General features: G+C 36.4%; 1 protein-coding gene across 6 annotated transcripts; it reads left to right on the top strand.

Moving 5' to 3' along the window:
• Window positions 1-1,997: 1,997 nt before the first annotated feature.
• On the top strand, window positions 1,998-18,955 carry Zwint (ZW10 interacting kinetochore protein). Of its 6 annotated transcripts, none has more exons than XM_042696542.1 (8): window positions 1,998-2,063; window positions 3,042-3,132; window positions 3,278-3,401; window positions 3,568-3,722; window positions 3,852-3,908; window positions 4,088-4,230; window positions 4,311-4,421; window positions 18,717-18,955. In XM_042696542.1, the coding sequence occupies exons 1-7, from the start codon at window positions 2,023-2,025 to the stop codon at window positions 4,417-4,419; spliced, it is 720 nt and encodes a 239-aa protein (XP_042552476.1). In that variant the 5' UTR covers window positions 1,998-2,022; the 3' UTR covers window positions 4,420-4,421; window positions 18,717-18,955. The 6 variants fall into 6 exon arrangements, with proteins under 6 accessions (XP_042552476.1, XP_042552474.1, XP_042552472.1 ...); XM_042696540.1 differs by having other exon boundaries at window positions 18,655-18,955; XM_042696538.1 differs by lacking the exon at window positions 18,717-18,955 and adding an exon at window positions 4,878-5,505.
• Window positions 18,956-19,560: the final 605 nt, after the last annotated feature.

The following is a 19,560-nucleotide window of genomic DNA, read 5'->3' as shown; positions in this document are numbered from 1 at the left end:
AGAATTGCCTTATGCTTACCATGAAGGTCTTTCCCAAAATAAAATATATTTTCTTCATCTGAAAGTTCCAGCAAAGCATCACTGTATCTATCATCATACTAACACTGACTTTCTGATTCATAATTCACTGAAGACCAGCAATAGCTTTCTGAACTAAATGCTAGGCATCTGGGATAACATTTCTAAAGTGTTGTTTCAGTAAAATCCAAAATTAGTTTTAAGTTTATTGATCAAGTTGGCTTTGGAAAAAATATAAAAAATTGTGAAAGGTAAAGATGTAAATCATACACATTGATGTGATTGGGAAATGTGTATAATCCAGGTTTTACCCATTGAAGCATTTCCTAAATTCTTTTTTTCCCCTAAATTCTTATATGATGAATTACTGATAAATACTTTATGGCATTATTCATATCTTGGCCTATATTTACATGTAATTCCTTTAATGAGCTGACAGAAACAGCAACAAAAGTGTTAATACTATCAAGAAATCAAACACAGTGAAAATTTTCAGAAATCACCTTTTATAGTTGGTAGCCCTTTAAACTTATGCAACCATAATGGAAATCAATTTGGAGGTTCCACCAAAACAAAATGTAGAATTATCCTATGATACAAAAATATCCTTCTTGGGCGTTTATCCAAATGAATGTTAATCAGAAAATAACAGGGGAACTTGTATGTACATGTTCATTAAAGTATTATTCATTACACTCAAGTTATGGAAAGAACTCAGATGCCTTATAATGGATGGATCTGACTTCATTGCTTTTACCATGTCTTCTTACCATATTCTTTATTATGACTAATATTCCATTAAAGGGATGTTCTTCGCCGCCCAGACCCCCCCACCCCCACCCCACGCATTCTCTAGATCATGGTAGGTTGGTCTTTAAGGATGGTATTGCTATGAACTTTTGTACCAGGCACTTTTTGCATGTGCTTTCTTTTCTTTGGATATATATATATATATATATATATATATATATATATAGTCGTGAAATTGTGGTTTACATGTTAATTATGGTTTACATTTTGAGGAACTGTGTAAACTTTCCCAAAGCATATGAACCATTTTACATTCCCACCACCAAGATCAGAGTGCCTCCTTTTCCACATTCTTACCTTCTATTTTTTTATTATCATCAGTTTAATGTTTTTGGACGTAGGGGAGGTAGTTTTGACAACTACTTCAATGATCTTGTCTGTTGATTCTGACACCTATTTAAGTGACCAGTGACTAATATTTCTTTTCATTGTAAATTTTCATTGAGTCAAGCTTGTACATTGTTCCTCCCTGCCTTTTTTAAATTTCATCTCTGATGCAAAAGTTACTTTATTAATTTACTTTATTAATTCTTCCTCTGTATAGTCTCCAGGCATCATTACAAACCTCTGGGGAAACTTCTCCAGATGCTGCTGTGTGTGCAAGTGAGTATTCAAGAAGACTGCAGAGCGCCGCGCTTCCTCTCTGAGCAGTTCTCTCCTTTCTCGCACATTGTGCAGAAAACAAAGCTTCCTCAAGATTCCAGAAACCCGAGGAGCGCTGGGCGCTGCCTGCTGCCCCTCCGTCCGGCTCAGGAGCGGTCTGCGGAGCTCACACGGTTCCCTACATCGCAGCTTTTTAGTGGACAGACCCACGGTTACCACTGCAGTAGTAACTTCATTAAAGGGGGCGCGACTGCCATTTCCCCTGAAAGAGAAACTCAGGGGAAAGTTTTACGTCTCAGAACTTAAAATGCGTACACGGTGCGCAAGCGACCGGCTTGCAAAACAACCCACTTCCGCTTTCCGGCAACGCTTATGAGCTATGGCGCAGGCGCAGGAGCGGCGTTAGCCGGTCTCGGTGTTTAGTTACCACTGCGTCTGCGTCGAGGCGCGGGCGGTGAATCTGAATTTACCAATTAGAGAGCTCAAGATTCCTTAGTGCCCGCCCACGCCCTCGGCAGCCAATCGTCTGCCCTGGCGCGCAGTTCCTGGTGAATCCAAATCAGACCCAAGTCTGCGGAGCGCGGTGCAGCCATGGAGGCGTCTGAGACCGCGTTGGAAGCCGCAACCCTGAAGTAAGTGTTTGTGGCCGGATGGCAGCTGGGAGCTGCCTGAGATGGGAGTTAGTGCTTATACCCTGATCAGCTGTTGGGGCCCGACCCCGTTGTGAATTGATACTGTACTCAGTTTCTAGGGGTTTTATTCAGTTCCTGAAGGCCCCGCGCCGCGAGTATTGGCCTCCGTGGGCTGGTGTCCCCCTGTCCCTCCAGATGCGTCCTAAAGGGAACAGTTCCATTCCTGTCTACCCTTATGCCTTCTCACGTCTTCTTAGTGTCCACACCCCACAGCCATCCTACAAGGACACGTTGATTTCTGTCTCGCTGCTCCCAACACATTTCCCCAGTGGGCTCTTCTTTGAAAGGTGGAATGGAGCGGTCTCTAGCTCCACTTCCAGCTTTTTGGTGTTTAACTGAAGAGTGGCATGGAATTGACTGCCTGTGCCGACTTCGAACTGTGATCCTCACGGCGCAGCCTCTGGAGTAGCTAAGGATTCCAGGCTTGAGCCACCGGCATCCCGCCCCAGTGAGTTCTTTTTTTCCCCCCATCTCTGCCCAAGCAATGGGCAGATCCAGTCCTGTCAGGTCCCGAGACCAATGTGTGCATCTTCTAGAGCCCTCTGTCAGGTGTCCATTCTCAGAGATTCTGACACCCTAGCTCACAACTAGTGATCTCTTCTCAAGCTCCATCCAAGCTTTGCCCTTAATCTACCCTTCCGCTGCATACCTTCATGTCTTCAGATCTTGACCCAATAGTTATTTTTTTCTTTAACTTTTTGTTAACTTTTGTTTCATTCCCCTCCCATCACTCCCTTGATCTTTCACCTTTTCCTCATGACAGCACAGTATGCAACATGGACATGACTGTTGTCACACTGTTGGCTCTTCATGCACTTCTGCAGACTGGCCAGAGTGATTTGTTCAGCATTGACAACACTCATCCACAGATGTACATTTGTATAGCTGTGTTTCATTGCTGTTTCCTTGTTCCTCCAGGGTCCTGGATGAAGCAGCACATGTGCTAGAACCCATGGGCCTGCAAGAAGAGACAGAATTGCCGGCCAGGATCTTGGCTGAATTTGTGAGGGTATGTCGGAGGTGGGCCCTAGGTTTCCCAAAGTTGGGAGCTGGCCCTAGATCTTCTGTTAAGTTACTGGGACTGTGAAAGGTGACCCTATTGGCTTACAGTACGAGGAGGTAAGGGTATTCCTTGCTTCTACCCTCTCAAACAGAACTCCAGAAAGAAAGACAAACTACTTTGCAGCCAGCTTCAGGTAGTTGACTTCCTGCAGAATTTCCTGGCTCAGGAGGATACTGCCCAGGGCCTGGACCCCTTGGTTTCTGAAGAAATGAGCCGTGAGTAGACAAGGGTTTGAGGTATAGGGGCTGGGCCTAGGTGGGTAAGGAAGGAGGAGATATGTTAGTTCTGGTATATGGCTAGTGGGGAGACTGAGGCCTAGTTTTAGGGAAGCAGGCTAGAGGACACCTTCGCTCATGCTCTTACTCCTGGTGCTCACCTCAGGACAGAAGGCCATTGCAGCCAAAGAACAATGGAAAGAGCTGAAAGCCACCTACCAGGAGCATGTGGAGGCCATAAGAAGTGTCCTGTCCCGGGTGGAGGAGGCCCAGAGGAAGCGAGTCCAGCTCCAGGAGGCCTTTGAGCAGCTCCAGGCTAAGGTACACCTAGGATACTTGAGGGAGGGAAAGGCAGGAAGAGAAAGAGGAAAGGATGAATAAGCTGAGCTGTAGTTACTTGCCCTGAAAAAAAAGTAATTTTCTGTCTCTCTTTCCCTTTCTACTTGGCAGAAACACATGGCCATGGAGAAATTCAGAGCAGCACAGAAGCAGTGGCAGCTGCAGCAGGTGAGTTCTTCCTTTTCTCTAAATTGTGTTCCTATTTTAAAGTGCTCAGGTTCTTCCCTCTCCTCCCCTCCCCCCCCTTTTTTTGATTAGTTTGAGCATTAAGCTAGATTAATCTGGAGGGGATTGGGAGTTAGATGTAAAGCGTCATTTGATGAGCTATGTTCTCTCACTCCTCTTAGGAGAAGCATCTACGGAATCTGGCGGAAATTTCTGCAGAGGTAAAGGAACAGCAGATAGCAACTCGGCAACAGCTTGAGCGATTGAATCAGGAACTTGAAACTCTAAAACAGCAAGAAGGGCAGGAACAAGACAAATTACAGAGGTGAGATTTAAGAGTGTGGACTGAAGACTGAGGTAATCCATCTGAGATTCCTTCTCTTCACGCTTATGTCCTCCTTCCAGGCACCAGACTTTTCTCCAACTGCTATATACCCTACAGGGTAAATCCTCTATCCCTGAGTCTGAAGACAAAGCTACCATAGGAGCTGCCCCTGCACCTTCATCTCCCTAAGGGTAAGGATAAACCTATTAATTAATTCAGCCCCAGGATAAGAACAATTGGAACATTATGGGGAAACTCCTTGCTGTGTCTTTCAGGGTACAAAAGGGGACTGGCAGGTTTAAAGAGAAGTTGGGAAGCTGACATTACCAATTGTTGGGCTCTACTTCTCTGAGATCAGAAGTCCACAGTCTTTAGAAAACCTGGCTCACTAGGGAATAGGAACATGGGTAAGGATCCTAGAGTACTCAGAGCTCAAACTCAGACTTTGATGTCTTTGATCTACAGGCGTGGAAAGAGAGGGGGCTTCTGGTTTACCTCCTTTTCCATCTGAGGTCTGCTGTTTGTCCAGTAGAGAATCGAGTTTGGAAGTGGGAAAAAACGTGTTACAGTTGAAGGGTTGAAACTTAGCACATTGTTCTCATGCCTGACTCTCCTATGGTAACTCTTGCTTTCTTCTTCTCCAGCAGAGTGGACCATGAACTTGAGTTCAACTGTTTCTGACCATTATAATTTCTAGTGTGTGGGTTTTTGTTTTTTTTTTTTCAATTACAAACTCCAGCTGTCTCTGTTACCTATTTGTTACTTTCATAATATGGTGGGAAGAATAACAGTCAATCAAAAGCTAGTTAACATTACAACAGCTGGGACTGGTATTAATGAATGGAGAGAGAATGGGTGGTCTGATTAGTTGTTTGCTCAGATCATATGAGGCAGATATTTTGAGCTTAATTCTAAGTGGTTAGACCAGAGAAAACAATTTTATTGATTCATGTGGTTGTTGGGTTCTTACCTTGTGTCAAGTAAGATCCTTGATGTGAATGCAGGTAGCAGCATAAAACAGTGAGCACCCCTAACCTGTTTTAGAATGACCAAATGTCTTTTTGTTCATTATAGTTCCTTGATCACTCTTTGATCATTCATTTTAATTCTAAGATTTGCTTTTGTAATCTACTATTACTTGTTTAGTTGGATCTTCTGTTTTTCAGTGGAAAAGTAAGTTCCTTTGTAATTTCCTTTTTTTAAAATTGGAATATAACCTGCAGTATTTGGACTTTTATTTGTTTTTTCAAATAAACATTTAAGATTATAAATTTATTGACTTTCAGTTTTTCATGACATTTTCCACTTTCTGTTGTTTCTTTCTCTTTCTTTCTTTCTTTTTTTTTTTCATTTTTTGGGGTTTATAAACACCTCTTTGCTAGGTTAGGCTTCATAGAATGAATCTAAAATATAAAGAAGACATTTTAAACACCAAGGAAAACATAGATGGTTCATTAATGAACCATCCTTTTTATCTTGTCTTGTTTTATTATTTATTTATTTAGGTGCCAGGGCTAGCACTTGATCTGAGGGCCTGGATGCTGTCCCTGGGCTTTTATGCTCCAGGCTAGTGTTTTACTACTTGACACACCTCCACTTGGCATTTTGTTGCTTAATTGGAGATAAGAGTCTCACAGATATTCTTGTCCTGGCTGGCCTTGAACCATTATCTTCAAATCTCAGCTTCTGACTGAGTTACTGGCACCCTGTGGCCTAATCTTAACTAATAAATTTGTTCAGCTTATTCTGGCCATTTATCTTCTCAAACTTAGGTTTTTTAATCATTTTATTTAGATGGTGCTTTATATAACTTATCTACAATTTTTCATTCCTTTTTTCATTGTTTTTAAGTAGAATAATTTTACCATCTAAAATAAATACCACCTGATTTCCTTTGGTTTGTGTGTATATATCCTATATATTCCATTAGGTGCTTTTTTTTTAAGTGCAAAACATTTTTTGTGTTAACATGGTTCCTGAAAAATTATTCAGAAACTGATTTGTAGACAGGAACTATAACTTAATATGTTAAAGGTGTATTCCCTAGTTACCTGGTTTTCACTGTTAATGAGAAATCAGTTAGCTATTTAAAACCTCTTCTTTAATATTTTTCCTTTCAGCTTTATTAAGGTAAGCCTGGCTTAAAAATATGTATATTTATGAATATATATTGTGATAAATTATGTCTTGTGAAACAAATCTATTTTTTTGCATATTTTTATGAGACTACTTCAGATCTATCCTCTTAGTAATTTCTAAATATACAATACATCGTTATTGGTTACAGTCACCATTTTATGTACTAGATCTCCAAAACTTCCTCATATGTTCTCCTTGGCTACTTATTAAAATCCTCCACATTTGAAGGGCTTACTGTGTTATAAAGTCTTTCAAGTCTGCTTTTACTTGCAGTTGGTTGGACTTTCTATAATTGGTAGTTTTTCAATAATTCTAGAGCATTTTAACCTTAAGTTTTTAAGAAACATTCTTAACATTCCTTATCTGTTTCTGTCAATTACATTTAGATACCAGTTACATTTTCTTTATTTTTTAGTAAGATTTTTTTATTGTGAAAATACTGTACAGAGGGGTTACCGTTACATGAGCAAGGTAATGAGTACATTTCCTATCAAGCATTGTTGCCTCATCTTTTGTGTTTGTGTGTCATCCCCCCCTCTCCTGCCAGCCTAAATTGTAAAGTTTGTTTTTCAACATATTGCCTTGTGCATCTCATTGTTAAAATGGGTCCACCTGTATCCCTATTTAAACAATTTGTTTTTTCCCTTCCCCTCCCTCAATTTTACCAACATCAAATACAGTGAAAATGGGTTATACCATGGGGGAGGAACATACAAAGCAACAACAAACAATCACATGCTACCTTATAAATACGTTAGAAACAATAGCACTTGTGTCCCTATCTTGGGGTTCATTTTGCTTAACTTAATCTTATCTGGTCATATGTATATAGCCTTTGACCTTTTCTACATGTCCTATACATGTACTAGTTATTGCAAATAAAGGAAACCATGGGACCTATGTTTCTTTGGGCCTGGCTTACTTTACTTAACGTAATTTTTTACAGGTCTTTCCATTCCTAACAAATGGGGCAATGTCATTCTTTCTGATAAAGGCATAGAAATATATATACCATACCAGTTACATTTTCTAAGGCATAAACTTTCTTTTGAGTTTATTCATTCTAAATGAATTAGAGTTTCCTTAAATCTGTGTGTTAATAGATTTAAAAATACTATTAGTAGTAGTACTACAACTGTGACAAAAGTAAACCTTGCTCAAGGTACTATATCACAACCTATTGAGTACCTTTGATATTTATATGATGTCTTTCTGTCAAATATTCTTGATTTTTCTACAGAAGAGTTCCAGCAAAGCTGATACCATTTATTATTTCTGTACCATTTTGAAATTTATAAGAATTTAAAAACTCTGGCTTCATAGTTTTCGACCCATTCTGTTAATGTTCTGACAAGAACATTTCTTTATAATACCAGACTTGTAGTTTTTGTAGCAATGTTGATCTACAAAGGTCATAAATATACCTAAAAATAAATGCCTTTTTTCTTTGTCATCGGTATGAATTCAATGTAAAAGTGGGTTTGTTTTCTTATTGTAGCATTATTTTCATGAATGTATTCTTCCTAAAGGAAGTAAAATGAGTAGCTACAAGTGTGTAGAATTACTAGCCATAGTACCTGAGAAATTTGGGCTAACTTTGAAAACAGAATAATTATCTAGTTTCACACAATGTTAATTTTCTCGCATTTCAGAGCTGCTCTGAGGATAATACAATCTTATAGAACTTATGTAACTTGTACTAAAATGTTTATGTCTTCCTTTTAAACCTTTTTATGTCTTTTCTTTATGCATAAGTTTTGAAATACTAGTGAACTGTGAAATTAAATAAATTGATTTCATTATTATTCTCAGCCTAGTCTTTAAATGACCCTTTTGATACTTAGAATATTGGACTCTGAAGAACAGTGCTTGGAATTGTAATCTATTAATTAACAAACATGCTTCACTGAAACACTTTGTTCTTAAACCCTTTGTAACCCAGCAGGCATTAGTTCTGGCCTCAACATTTTTTGTTTGTTCTGAGCCTTTTTGAACTGACATATTTGTAAGGTATAATTTTCCCACTTAGTTAATTTGAATTTATAACTATTAACAATGATAAGGAAATCTTCATGGACCTTTACTCAAAATAAAATTTTAGATGGCATATTCATAAGCATTTTTCATTAAAATATAGTTATATGATATTTCAAATTGATTATATGTCTAATCACATGATTACAATTTATGCTTTATATGTGTATTTAAGGAAAAATATTTCTCTTTAGGAACAGAAGCTGGTCCAATCTCTAAACAAGTGTGACTTGGATTAAGATGACTAGATAGTCTACAATTAAAGACGTAATTTGAAATAATCTTTTTAATGAAATGTAGAATTACCTTTAGTAACAACTAAGCAAGCATGCTTTCTTTACTCCACGGAGATAATGGAGTAACTGGAGAGGAGACACTGATTTTAAATGGACTGTCATCCCTACCTTTTCTTCCAGTGTGCCATTTATAATATGAGAAAAAGGAGGAAAATGAAAAAAAATGACTGCTTCATTATAAGAATTCAACAGTAAATATGTATAATGCATACATGGTGCTCACCTACACACACAAACACAAAATTGGCAGGAGGCTGGAGTGAAGGCAGGAAGTGAATGTGACTGACAGATTGTGTGTTTTTTTTTTTTTGAATTGCTGATCCTGTCATGACCATTGCTCTCTGAATTCCTCTGAATAGGAACATATTTATCTTTGCATTCTTAGATAAGTATATGTAACAGAGACCTCAATTTTGAATAGAACTTAGTAAGTGTGTATTGGATGGTATAATGGAAGGCTTCCCAAAGAGTTGCCATTTGAACTCAATTTCAAATAGATGAAATCATTGATGTGTAAGTTATCTCAAATAGTTATTGAATATTGTTATTGGCTGAATATAAGACTTGAAAATTACAAACAGTAGTCTTGCTTTGTCAAAGTTAAAGTTTGGAGAAAAAAAAACAAAAACTTGAGAAGCTAATTCTAGCAAATATATTGGTACTAAAAGCTAACCAATGTTTTGTCAGCAAGGAAACAGGATAATTAACATAAAAGAAACATCAGCAATGAGGTTTAGGATGTGAGAGACAAGTGTAATTGCAAATGCAAATGGCAAGCTAGGACTTAGAACTTTGAATAGAAGATACAAAGGTAGCAAAGACCTAGAGAGTTTGCAATGTTTTCATCTTGCTTTTGTTTTTGGTCTGTACCAGGGCTTGAACTCAGAGTCTTGGACTCTCAGATTGCTTGCTCCTAGCTGTTACTCTACTACTTGACTCACATCTCCAGCCCAGCCTTTTGCTGGTTAATTGGAATTGAAGTCTCAGACTTTCTCCCTAGGCTGGCTTGGAACCAACATCATTCAGGTATCAGTCTCTAGGACTACAGATGTGGGTTTTTCAAACTACTGTTATGCTTATAAAGTCAAAGCCATCTCACTCTGAAGCTATAGCAACCAATAGAAGTTTTCTACTCTGGCAAAAATCCTCCAAGTACATTTTAATATATTGAAATAAAACAGGGAAGTCATGCTCACTGATGAGTTTTTGACAAATAACTCATTTAGAAAAGCAGAACAAATTCTTCCATCCTTATTTGCTTACTGGGACTTGATAAAATGACAGCTGAAAAGCTGAAGCCATTTTAGGCAATTAAGTGTCATATGAGAGCAACCCTGGAATGGCACCAGAATTGAGCCTCTTTTTTGAAATGTTGCTACTTTGAAAGGGCTACTTTAACAGAACACAGGGATTGTAATTATGCCCACATTTTTTGTGCATAATCACTAAACCGCCTCAGTGACGCTAGTATTCTGGGATGGTGACAGTTACCAATCAAAACAAGAACCCACCTGGAAAGTAATGAGCCCCCTAACTCCCAGGCTGGTGCTTTTTGATAATAGTCACTGAGTGCTCATGACATTCTGAAAACTCTGGAGAGCATTTGCAGCTTTGCTGAGTCCATAATTGCACCGGAGTAATAAACTCTAGCAAAGTTTTACAGGTAACAATTGAAAATAGGAAGGCAAACAATTCATCTGTAATGGGAACATTAATAAAGAATGGGGTTCACTTTCACATTAATTGACAAAATCAGTATAGATTGTCAATAACTATGAATCCTATGCTAACTATACTAACTATACTATATTACTATGTATATATACACTAGCTATACTAACTGCAAAAATAACACATACAATACTAATTTAAACAAGAACCTTCATAAAGTATTCTTAACATGGTTGGAGTTGGAGAGAAGTAGAATGTTTACATGATTTCCTAAATATGATCTGGTAGAGCCCTGAAAATGTTCTGGACAATTTTTGCCTTTCAGACTTTTTGCTATGGGATGCTTATCCATAGAAGCTTACCAAGTACAACTGCAGATCTAACACAAAGGAAAATTTTAGAAGATAAGATGTATGTCAGAATATTTTTCCAGGAGTATCGTATATAGAGTTTGCCACCAACAACCCTTCACCTTCCTTATTCGTGGTAATCTTGCTATTGAGAACTGCTTTACAGATGTTGGTGTGGAGGAAGTATGGCGATCTTATTTACCCTAGTTAAACTCACCATGATTACACTCAACACTCTGTCCTCTGGGGCTGATAGCCTCCCTCTACAGTGGTTCTCTCACTGTACTGCACTCTTACAAAACTGATCAGATGTTTCAGGAATCAGAATACACATTGCTCGGTGTTAGGCAATTCTTGCCTAGCAAACAGTCTTAATTACTTTTTTTTTTTTTTTTTTTGCCAGCCATGGGGCTTGAACTCTGGTCCTAGGCACTGTCCCGCAGCTCTTCAGCTCAAGGCTAGCACTCTACCACTTGAGCCACAGCGCCACTTCTGGCTTTTTCTGTTTATGTGGTGCTGAGGAATCGAACCCAGGGCCTCATGCATGTGAGGCAAGCACTCTACCATTGAGCAACCTTCCCAGCCCCATTTCTTTTTTTAAACCTTTATTCACTATTCCAAAGAATTTGTTGGACAACATTAAATACAGTAGTTTATGAAAATAAAGTGACTGAAAATAACATATTTTAGAATATTTAAAGACAGTCCAGCCCTATTCTGAAACATATAACCTGAAGAGATCACAATTCCTCATACTATGATTATGGAAATTTGGAATTTACCTAACCCGTCAAGCCTTTACAGGTAATTTAAGAAAACTAAATTTAAACAAAAATAATAATTTTTATTTTTATTTAAGAAAATACTTGGCATTGTAAGAAGGATTTTCTGTTTTACTCCCTCTATTCCTAATTCCACTATCATAAGAAAAAATTATTAATTATTTTGGTCTGTAACATGACTTGAACTCAGGAGTGCCAAGCTAGCTAGTTTTGTGTTCACAGCTAGTTTTCTACCACTTGAGCCATGTCTCTAGTTCTAACTTTTATTTATTTATTTTTCTAGTTAATCTGATTTATCTTGGAACCTTGGTCCTCAAATCTTAGCTTTCTAAGTAACCAGGATTTTATGGATTAATTCATTGATGAAATTAGAGCCTTGATGAGCCAATAAATTCAGGAGCAACACCAGCTGGGCATCTTTTGTGTATGTAGTAGGGGGGAGGCAGGATAATTTTGTGTCTAAACCATCACAATCTATCAGTAATGTATGTATTTTGAATCAGAAAAATCAGGGTTTGATAATGGTTACTGCATAGCTTGTTTCTATATCTAATAATTTTCCCTTTTGCATTACATTTCATATTATCTCTAGAAATTTAATTCCTATTAAAGAGGATGCCACTATTAGGAAAATTCTGTATTAAATGACTTCTATAATTTTCTGCTTATATATATATATAGTATATATACATTAAATTTAAAAATGTAGTTTATATTGTATAATATTTTATTTATTATTTATAATCTTACATTATAAAAGCTACTTGACTCTGATTTACTTTCTATAGGTATCTAATATGTCTAATATTTGAGGAAAAGTATATACATATTCATAAATATATACATTCATAGATATTCTATACTGTGAAGTGAAGTGTTCTCTCTTTTCATATGGTATTTTGATTTATTTTTTAAAGTCTTTTAATTATGAAAACACCTGGAAGCTACAGGAATCTCATCTAACTTTGGTGCAGTACTGATTGCTGTCAAGAGTTTGCTGTATTTTTACCATAGTTTCCTGTTTATTTGTAAGAAGTTCAATAACAGCCTTTTTCAATTTTCAATTTTCTGTCAGGAGCAATATTCATATTTAATGCTATCTTAGAGTTCAAGACTTTTGCTTTTTAAATATTTGTCCTACTTTGACAATATTAAAGTTTGGTGAAGAGAACATGTCTTTTTTGAAATTTAATCTTAGTTGAGAACTATATATTTTCCATATGATTAATTCTGAGATAATGTTTTATATATATATATTTATGTATAGCAGTATGCAATCAGATGTATATGTACAGATATATAAATGTAAATATGTGCATATACTTTAAATTATATGTAAATTATGAATGGTTTAACTTATAAAATTCTAAACATATATGTGTGTATATAGTTATACATGTATATATAGATACACATATATACATACAAATGCATAGATACATGTATATACACATGTATATATATGCATATATCTATATGTATGTATGTATCTCTATATGTACATATAGATATGTACATATCTATATATCTGCATATATGGATATCTATATATACTTGCATACATACCTATGTACATATATATGTATATGGATGTGTATATTTATACATATATGCAGTTATATGAATATGGACTATCTATATAGATAGATATATACATGCATATGGATATATACATATCTATATATACTTGTATGTTCATATGTATGATATATACTTATATATATGCATTATACATATATCTAACAAAACATTTATAATTTTTATATAATTTAAAATAGGGAAATTAAATATACTATATTTTCTCCAGGCATCTCTATCTTTACATGTACTTGATAAGTAATCTGGATAATGAATCTCCATTGTAACAATCCTTCCAAAGTTTCCATAAACCAGGCACCAGTGGCTCAAGCCTTTAATCCTAGCTAGTCAGGAGGCAGAGATGTGAGGATAGTGGTTCAAAGCCAGCTGGTTCAAAGCCAGCTCTGGCAGGAAAGTTTGTGAGACTCATCTCCAATTAGCCACCAGGAAACTGGAAGTGCTCTGTGGCTCAAGTGGTAGAGCGCTAGCCTTGACCTGAAGAGCTCAGGTACAGCTCTCAGGCTGAGTTCAAGCCCCACAACAGACCAAAAAAAAGAAGTTTTCATAATGTTTCATTTTTGGTCCTTAGTTTCTTCCATTCTGATTTCTCTAACGCCAAGATCCATTTTTATGTTCATATATCCCTCTTGGGCTGACTTCATTTGTTTTACCCTTATCATTCTATTGAATTAGAAGCTTAAGTACTAGGATTTCTTATGTTGTTTTGAAAACTAATTGCTTGCACTGATTGTCTTGTTGAACTTTCTTCCTGTGAAACAAAATGAAAGGTAAGGTGGAGGGAAGAGCACAGAATCTGAGGAGAAATGGTGAAAAAGTGCAGTAGGGGGAGCGCAGTGGACTATACGATTAGTGAGTGGAGACAGGTGGGAGGAAATGGAAAAGAGCAAGGGAGCAGATGACCTGACCCATGTAAATATAATCCTTCTGTATATCACCTCTACAATAACAAAGTAAAAAAAAAATCATTCACGTTACTTATTTGGTATTATTTTAAGCATATCTCTCGGGAGAATAGTCTTTTGAAGGGTCTTTTGAACATCAGATTTTTCTTCATAAAATGGCCTTTCAAAAATGTACAACCTATTGGAATGAAGTCCTGAGAGAAGCAAGTTTTCTCCTGTGTATAATCATGACAGTTCAGTGTCCTTTGATCACAAACATCTTTGAATATCTATGGCAAGGTTTTATAGTTTGAGGTTAGATGAAAGGTTGCTGTAAGGCCATGTTGTGCCAAATTCTGATCATAGATGTAAATTGTATATAAAACAATTTTTACTAATGGTCATTCTCAGCTTGTATTCCTATAGCAGATAACAGTAGTTAATTCTGCCTCCTTCCTAGAAAAGATAGTCCCCAGAACTTTGCCTCCATTTGCCCATTACTAAGGGAGAGACATTTTCCATGTAAAATACCTGCTGTGGCTACTGAAATACATTAAAATCAACATATAGTATATATTCAACAGCAATATGGGTGGAGGAGTTTGCCTTATTCCATGTAAGGCAGAATAGATAAATATGCTTAAGTGATCATTACAAAATTTATAGTAAGATAGCTGTATAACCAACTTTAGTTATCTGAATCTGTGAGCCATTGGCCACCAAACAGCTTTGTAAGAAATAGTATAACAATCCTCAACAAGGAATGTACTCATTGCCTTACTCTTGTCACTGTAACCCTTCTGTACATAATCTTTACTATAAAATAAAATAAGAAATAGTATACCATTTGAATATAACCTAAATGTCTCAGTATACTTCAAGTCATCTATAGTTACTTATAGCTAATATGATATGCATAATGTTTATGGAATACTGATATCAGATTATGTTTAACACTAAAGCAAATTGCAAATATTTTTGGTCAGTGATTGCAAAATCCATGAGTATGGAGGGCTGACTATATATGAAATCTTCTCAAAGTTGATTAAATTCTGTAACTCAGTCCTGCCTGAAAAATACACCTGTGTATAGTTTGGACCAATGGTTTGTATTACTGATTTCTCTCCATTTTGGTCTGCTGAAATGCATCACATATGAAAATAGACTTTTTTTGTTCTAAACATTAATTCAGTGCTTAGTATGCATGGCTTATACTCAGCATGTAAGATTCAACAATAAAACCCAAATTTCTGACTTTGAGTACATTACTACTAGTATATGAAAAGATAAAGCTAAAATAAAAGAGATAGAAAGACTTATATCTGTGCTTAACATTGGGAAGGAGACATCAGAGCAAAGACAAGGGCAAAACATGGCAAAAACCCAAGATAGTGAATGAAGGTGTAGTTCTTAGATAGGCACATTAAAGCAGACCCTGAGATAGGGAAGTGCTTCCTGGCTTTAGGGAGTAAAGGGAAGATCAGGAAGGTTAGAGAAGAATAAGCATGGAGGGGGGAGAAACACGAAATATGCCTGAAAAAAAGCTCAGGGTCAGATCACATGGAGCTTTGTACTTCATAGTAAGGAATTTAGACTTTATCCTGAATTAATTAAGAAGCTAGCAAGGATTTTGGTGCCAGAATGGCATGGTTTAACCTGTAATATAAAAGAAAATCAAGGAACAATCTTCGTGGAAAAAAATCGTAAGTGGGAGGGATGGGCAAGAGCTCATACAGAGGAATAATCTCATTTGGGAGTGTGGTAAATGATTAGATATGGAAATAAGAAAAGATCTGACAAAATGTGCTTAACACAGATCCTGACATATGCATAGCCTTAAGTAAATGAGTATATGATAGAGCGAAATGAAAATCTGCATGGCCACCAATCATTTGGCAGAATATACCTAGGCAAGGTCTCGATAGGTTGGAACCCTTCTCATGACACCAGGTAGCATATCCAAAATAATAAATGTGATAGAATACAAGAGCTGACAGGAAGAAACAGTGTAGAGTGTTCCTAAATAAGAAGTATCTCTGCTCTGGGATAACCTCAGACTGTGACTGTCAAGCCTGTCTCTCAACATTTCTTTTTTAGAAATCTCGTCTTGGTTGCTAGCGGTAGAATTTGATGGGTGTATGATCAAGTGTGTCTTTGCTTGACCTTGTTATTCAAGCTTTGCTAAGGGAGGCAAGTGAGAAATGCAAACAGACAGTCATTTAGATAGGGCTCTGTTGGGGAGAGGGCCTGCTGAACTTCCAGATGGAGGTCATCTCCCCACATCTGTACCCATCAGTGAGCAGGCAGCTGCTCTCCCTGGCATGTCAGCCTCCTCAAGGGATATTTGTCCTTGATATTCACTGGTTCCAATGCTCACAATCAGAAGATCGTGGAATTTAAGTGCTGGAAAGTGTCTTAAAGGTTAGTTTATCTGATAACTGATGTGTAAATGTCAAAAGTTAATCCTCTGTCATAACACTGGAGAATAGCAGCAGAGCCTGGACTAGTTTACAGGCTCAGATGGATAGCTGGCCTATCCTTTACAGTCAACCTGATATGTAAAGATTTAATCAAGTAAGACCTGTAGATAGAAAACCTTGGCTGCTTAATTCCACCTTTAACTCCTAGACTTGTAATTGTTCTGTTATTCTTGGAGCTTTAGTTATTTGTTATCTTTGGAGCTTTGACAGAAACAGAATTCTTCCGTCTGGTTTAGTCAGAAGCCTGAAAAATGTTATACATTTCATTTTTATCTGCTTTTTCATTCTATAAAATAAATCGATAAAAATTATTACAGAACTATGTGAATGGTTTAAAGTAAGTCATACTTATAAAATCCATCTCCATCTTGGAAAACTGTACAAAAGACCCCAGGATATTATTATCTATTCTATATTGCTTTTGGTGGGGGGGGGGCAGTGGCATATGGAAACTATACATGCAAATTAGGGATATTGGATAGGAAATGTTTGCTAATTTCTTGCTAATTGCCCATGAGAACTGAAAAAAAGAATTCTTGTCAGTATAACTTCTCTAAATTCTATAAGGACACCTTTATATCCAAGCTGCAATTCCTACATATCAATAAAATGTCACAGAGGATATGTTTTTTTTTTTTCTGTTTCTTGTATAGAAAAGCATTGTCTTGAGATTTGTTGACTGAATGATTCTTGTCTGTCCATCATTCTTTACCTTCCTTGTGGAAGTTGGAACTTTCATATTTTAACATTTTGGTGTGTATATTATAAAGAGCAAGAGGTTTTATTGTTTTATTTCTATAAATTAATTTAATGCACTTTGACAATATTCACCCCTCTGTCACTCGTATTCCCTTTCCCTTTTCTTCCTTTTAAACACTGATTTCATTGTTTCAGTATGACCTTTTCATATGTGTATACAAAGTACTTCAATCATATTCACTCCATCACCTTCTCTTCCTTCCCAACCCTTCCAAAAGTTTTCTCCACCAAATAGTACCATTTTTATGTTGAATATCTTTTTTATAGTTTTGATAATAGTATATGTTAGTAGTATTGGGGGCACTTCATTTTGACTTTCTGTACATGCAAATGATGTCTCTGAATCAGACTCATCCACTTTATCACTCTCCTTTAATTTCTCCCCACTTGTAAAATGGCTTCAGCAGTTCTCATTTTATCTTCATATATGTCAGCAAACTACTTTGATCATATTTATCCTCATTCAACTTTTCCATCTACCATCCTGCTTTTTACTCTTATCCACCTCCAACGGAGCCTGTTTTCCTTTTTAAAGTCTGTATTAATTATACCAAACATTTTACCATCCTTTTTCAGATATCCACACACTATCTTTTAATCAGAATGACACTCCTCATTACTCTGTCCCTGCTCCCTAATGCCTTATTGATCAACAACTTTCACCGAGCTTCATTATGTCATATTCCTACAAGTTACTTAGTATTTTGAAATTATTCAACCTCAGTTATGATCTATAAATATCAATAAAATGTTGCAGAGGTTTTTTTTTCTAAGTTTGTTGTATGGTAAAATATGTCTTAAGATTTATTTATTGAGATTTTATATTTACTCTTGTCTGCCAGAGTCATTCTACACCTTTCTGATCCAACACACTATATGCACTTCAAGTGGGACTTTTTGGTTTTAGAATGTTTTTGTGCATGTATATTAATTGTACAGAGTATGAGGTTTCATTAAGTTATGTTCATACATGTATTTAAGGTGCTTAAGTCATATTATTTATGACTGTCTTATTCCCTTTATCTTCCTCTCCTTTAGAATTTTTACTATTATTCAAGGGCTTCATTATGGCATTTTATGTGTATAAATAAGGAACTTTAGTCATATTCAATTCCCATCATCCTATCTTTTTCTCTTCACTTTTCCACTGTTTTCTCCACAAAATCATCCCCTTTTTATGTTCATGTTCTTTTTGCTAAGATCTAGATTTCAAAAGCATGAAATCTGAAAATGTGCTTGCTGTCCCTGTTCAGTGGCCATGCTAAATCTTTTTGTTCCTTTCACTTTAGTATATGTTCAAATAGGGGGTATTCAGATGTGAGTCTTGATTATACATGTTTACATCTGTTTCCTTAACTCGTATTTACAACCACCAATAGCATATTCTTTTTTGTGTGTTTACCAACGTCTTGTTTTTTAAATTGTGATTTTAGGTAAATTAATTGCAAAGCGTATATGCTTACAAATAACGTGACTAACAACATTTGTAAAATAGACTTGTGAACGTCTTCAGAAAGAGAGGCTGGAAGATGGAGGATGTGGTGAGAGTCTGGAACCAGGACTACGGATGTGTTCTGCATGTGGATGACTTTCAAGTTAATTACTTACACGTTCCCTTTTGTCTTCATGAATTTTATCCATTTTAAAACTACTGATCCACTAAATAGCATGTAACATCAGCCATGCATTCGTTTTTATCTTAATCAATGACATTAAAAATTACAAATGATTGTATTTTCTTACAATGACTAATGCATACTAGTAATTATTTCTCAGATACCTATTGCCATGAACTAGACATTGTGCTTAATATGTTACATTCGATTGATCTGTTAATTCAAGTTTTAGGACACATTTAAGATAAAGAGATAAGGAGAATGCAGCTATGAAATATTTAGTAACTTCTTTAAAATGATTAGGTAATGATAACACAAATTCAAATGCAAAATTCTATGGCCTATTTTGTTTTTTTATTTTATTTTATTTTATTTTATTTGAGAACATACTGTACAGAGGGGTTACAATTACATGGGCAGGATAATGTATACATTTCTTACCAAGCATTGCAGCCTCCTCCTTTGTTTACCCTTCACCTCCCTTCCCAGCCTCCCCCCTACCCCCACCCAATCATACCCCCCTCCCCCCCCCCCCACACCGACATTGTAAAGCTGGTTTTGACATGACATTTTGTACTTCTCATTGTTGCAACAGGTCCACCTGAATCCTTAAACGACATGTTTGTCCCCGTCTCCTCCACATGTTATACTGACATCAAATATAGTGAAAGCGGGGGTTACACTGTGGGGGAGGGACATACAAAACAACAAAGAAATAATCTT

This window comes from Dipodomys spectabilis, unplaced genomic scaffold, assembly GCF_019054845.1.
Source record: "Dipodomys spectabilis isolate Male_0828 unplaced genomic scaffold, ASM1905484v1 ptg000207l, whole genome shotgun sequence".
NCBI classification, from domain to species: Eukaryota; Metazoa; Chordata; class Mammalia; order Rodentia; family Heteromyidae; genus Dipodomys; species Dipodomys spectabilis.
This window is presented reverse-complemented; position numbering and strand designations above follow the sequence as displayed.

Coding starts and splice junctions, on each gene's coding strand:
- Zwint (XM_042696542.1), top strand. CDS start 2,023: ATGGAGGCGTCTGAGACCGCGTTGGAAGCCGCAACCCTGAA. Junction 2,064..3,041: donor TTGGAAGCCGCAACCCTGAA/GTAAGTGTTTGT, acceptor TTGTTCCTCCAG/GGTCCTGGATGAAGCAGCAC. Junction 3,402..3,567: donor GGTTTCTGAAGAAATGAGCC/GTGAGTAGACAA, acceptor TGCTCACCTCAG/GACAGAAGGCCATTGCAGCC.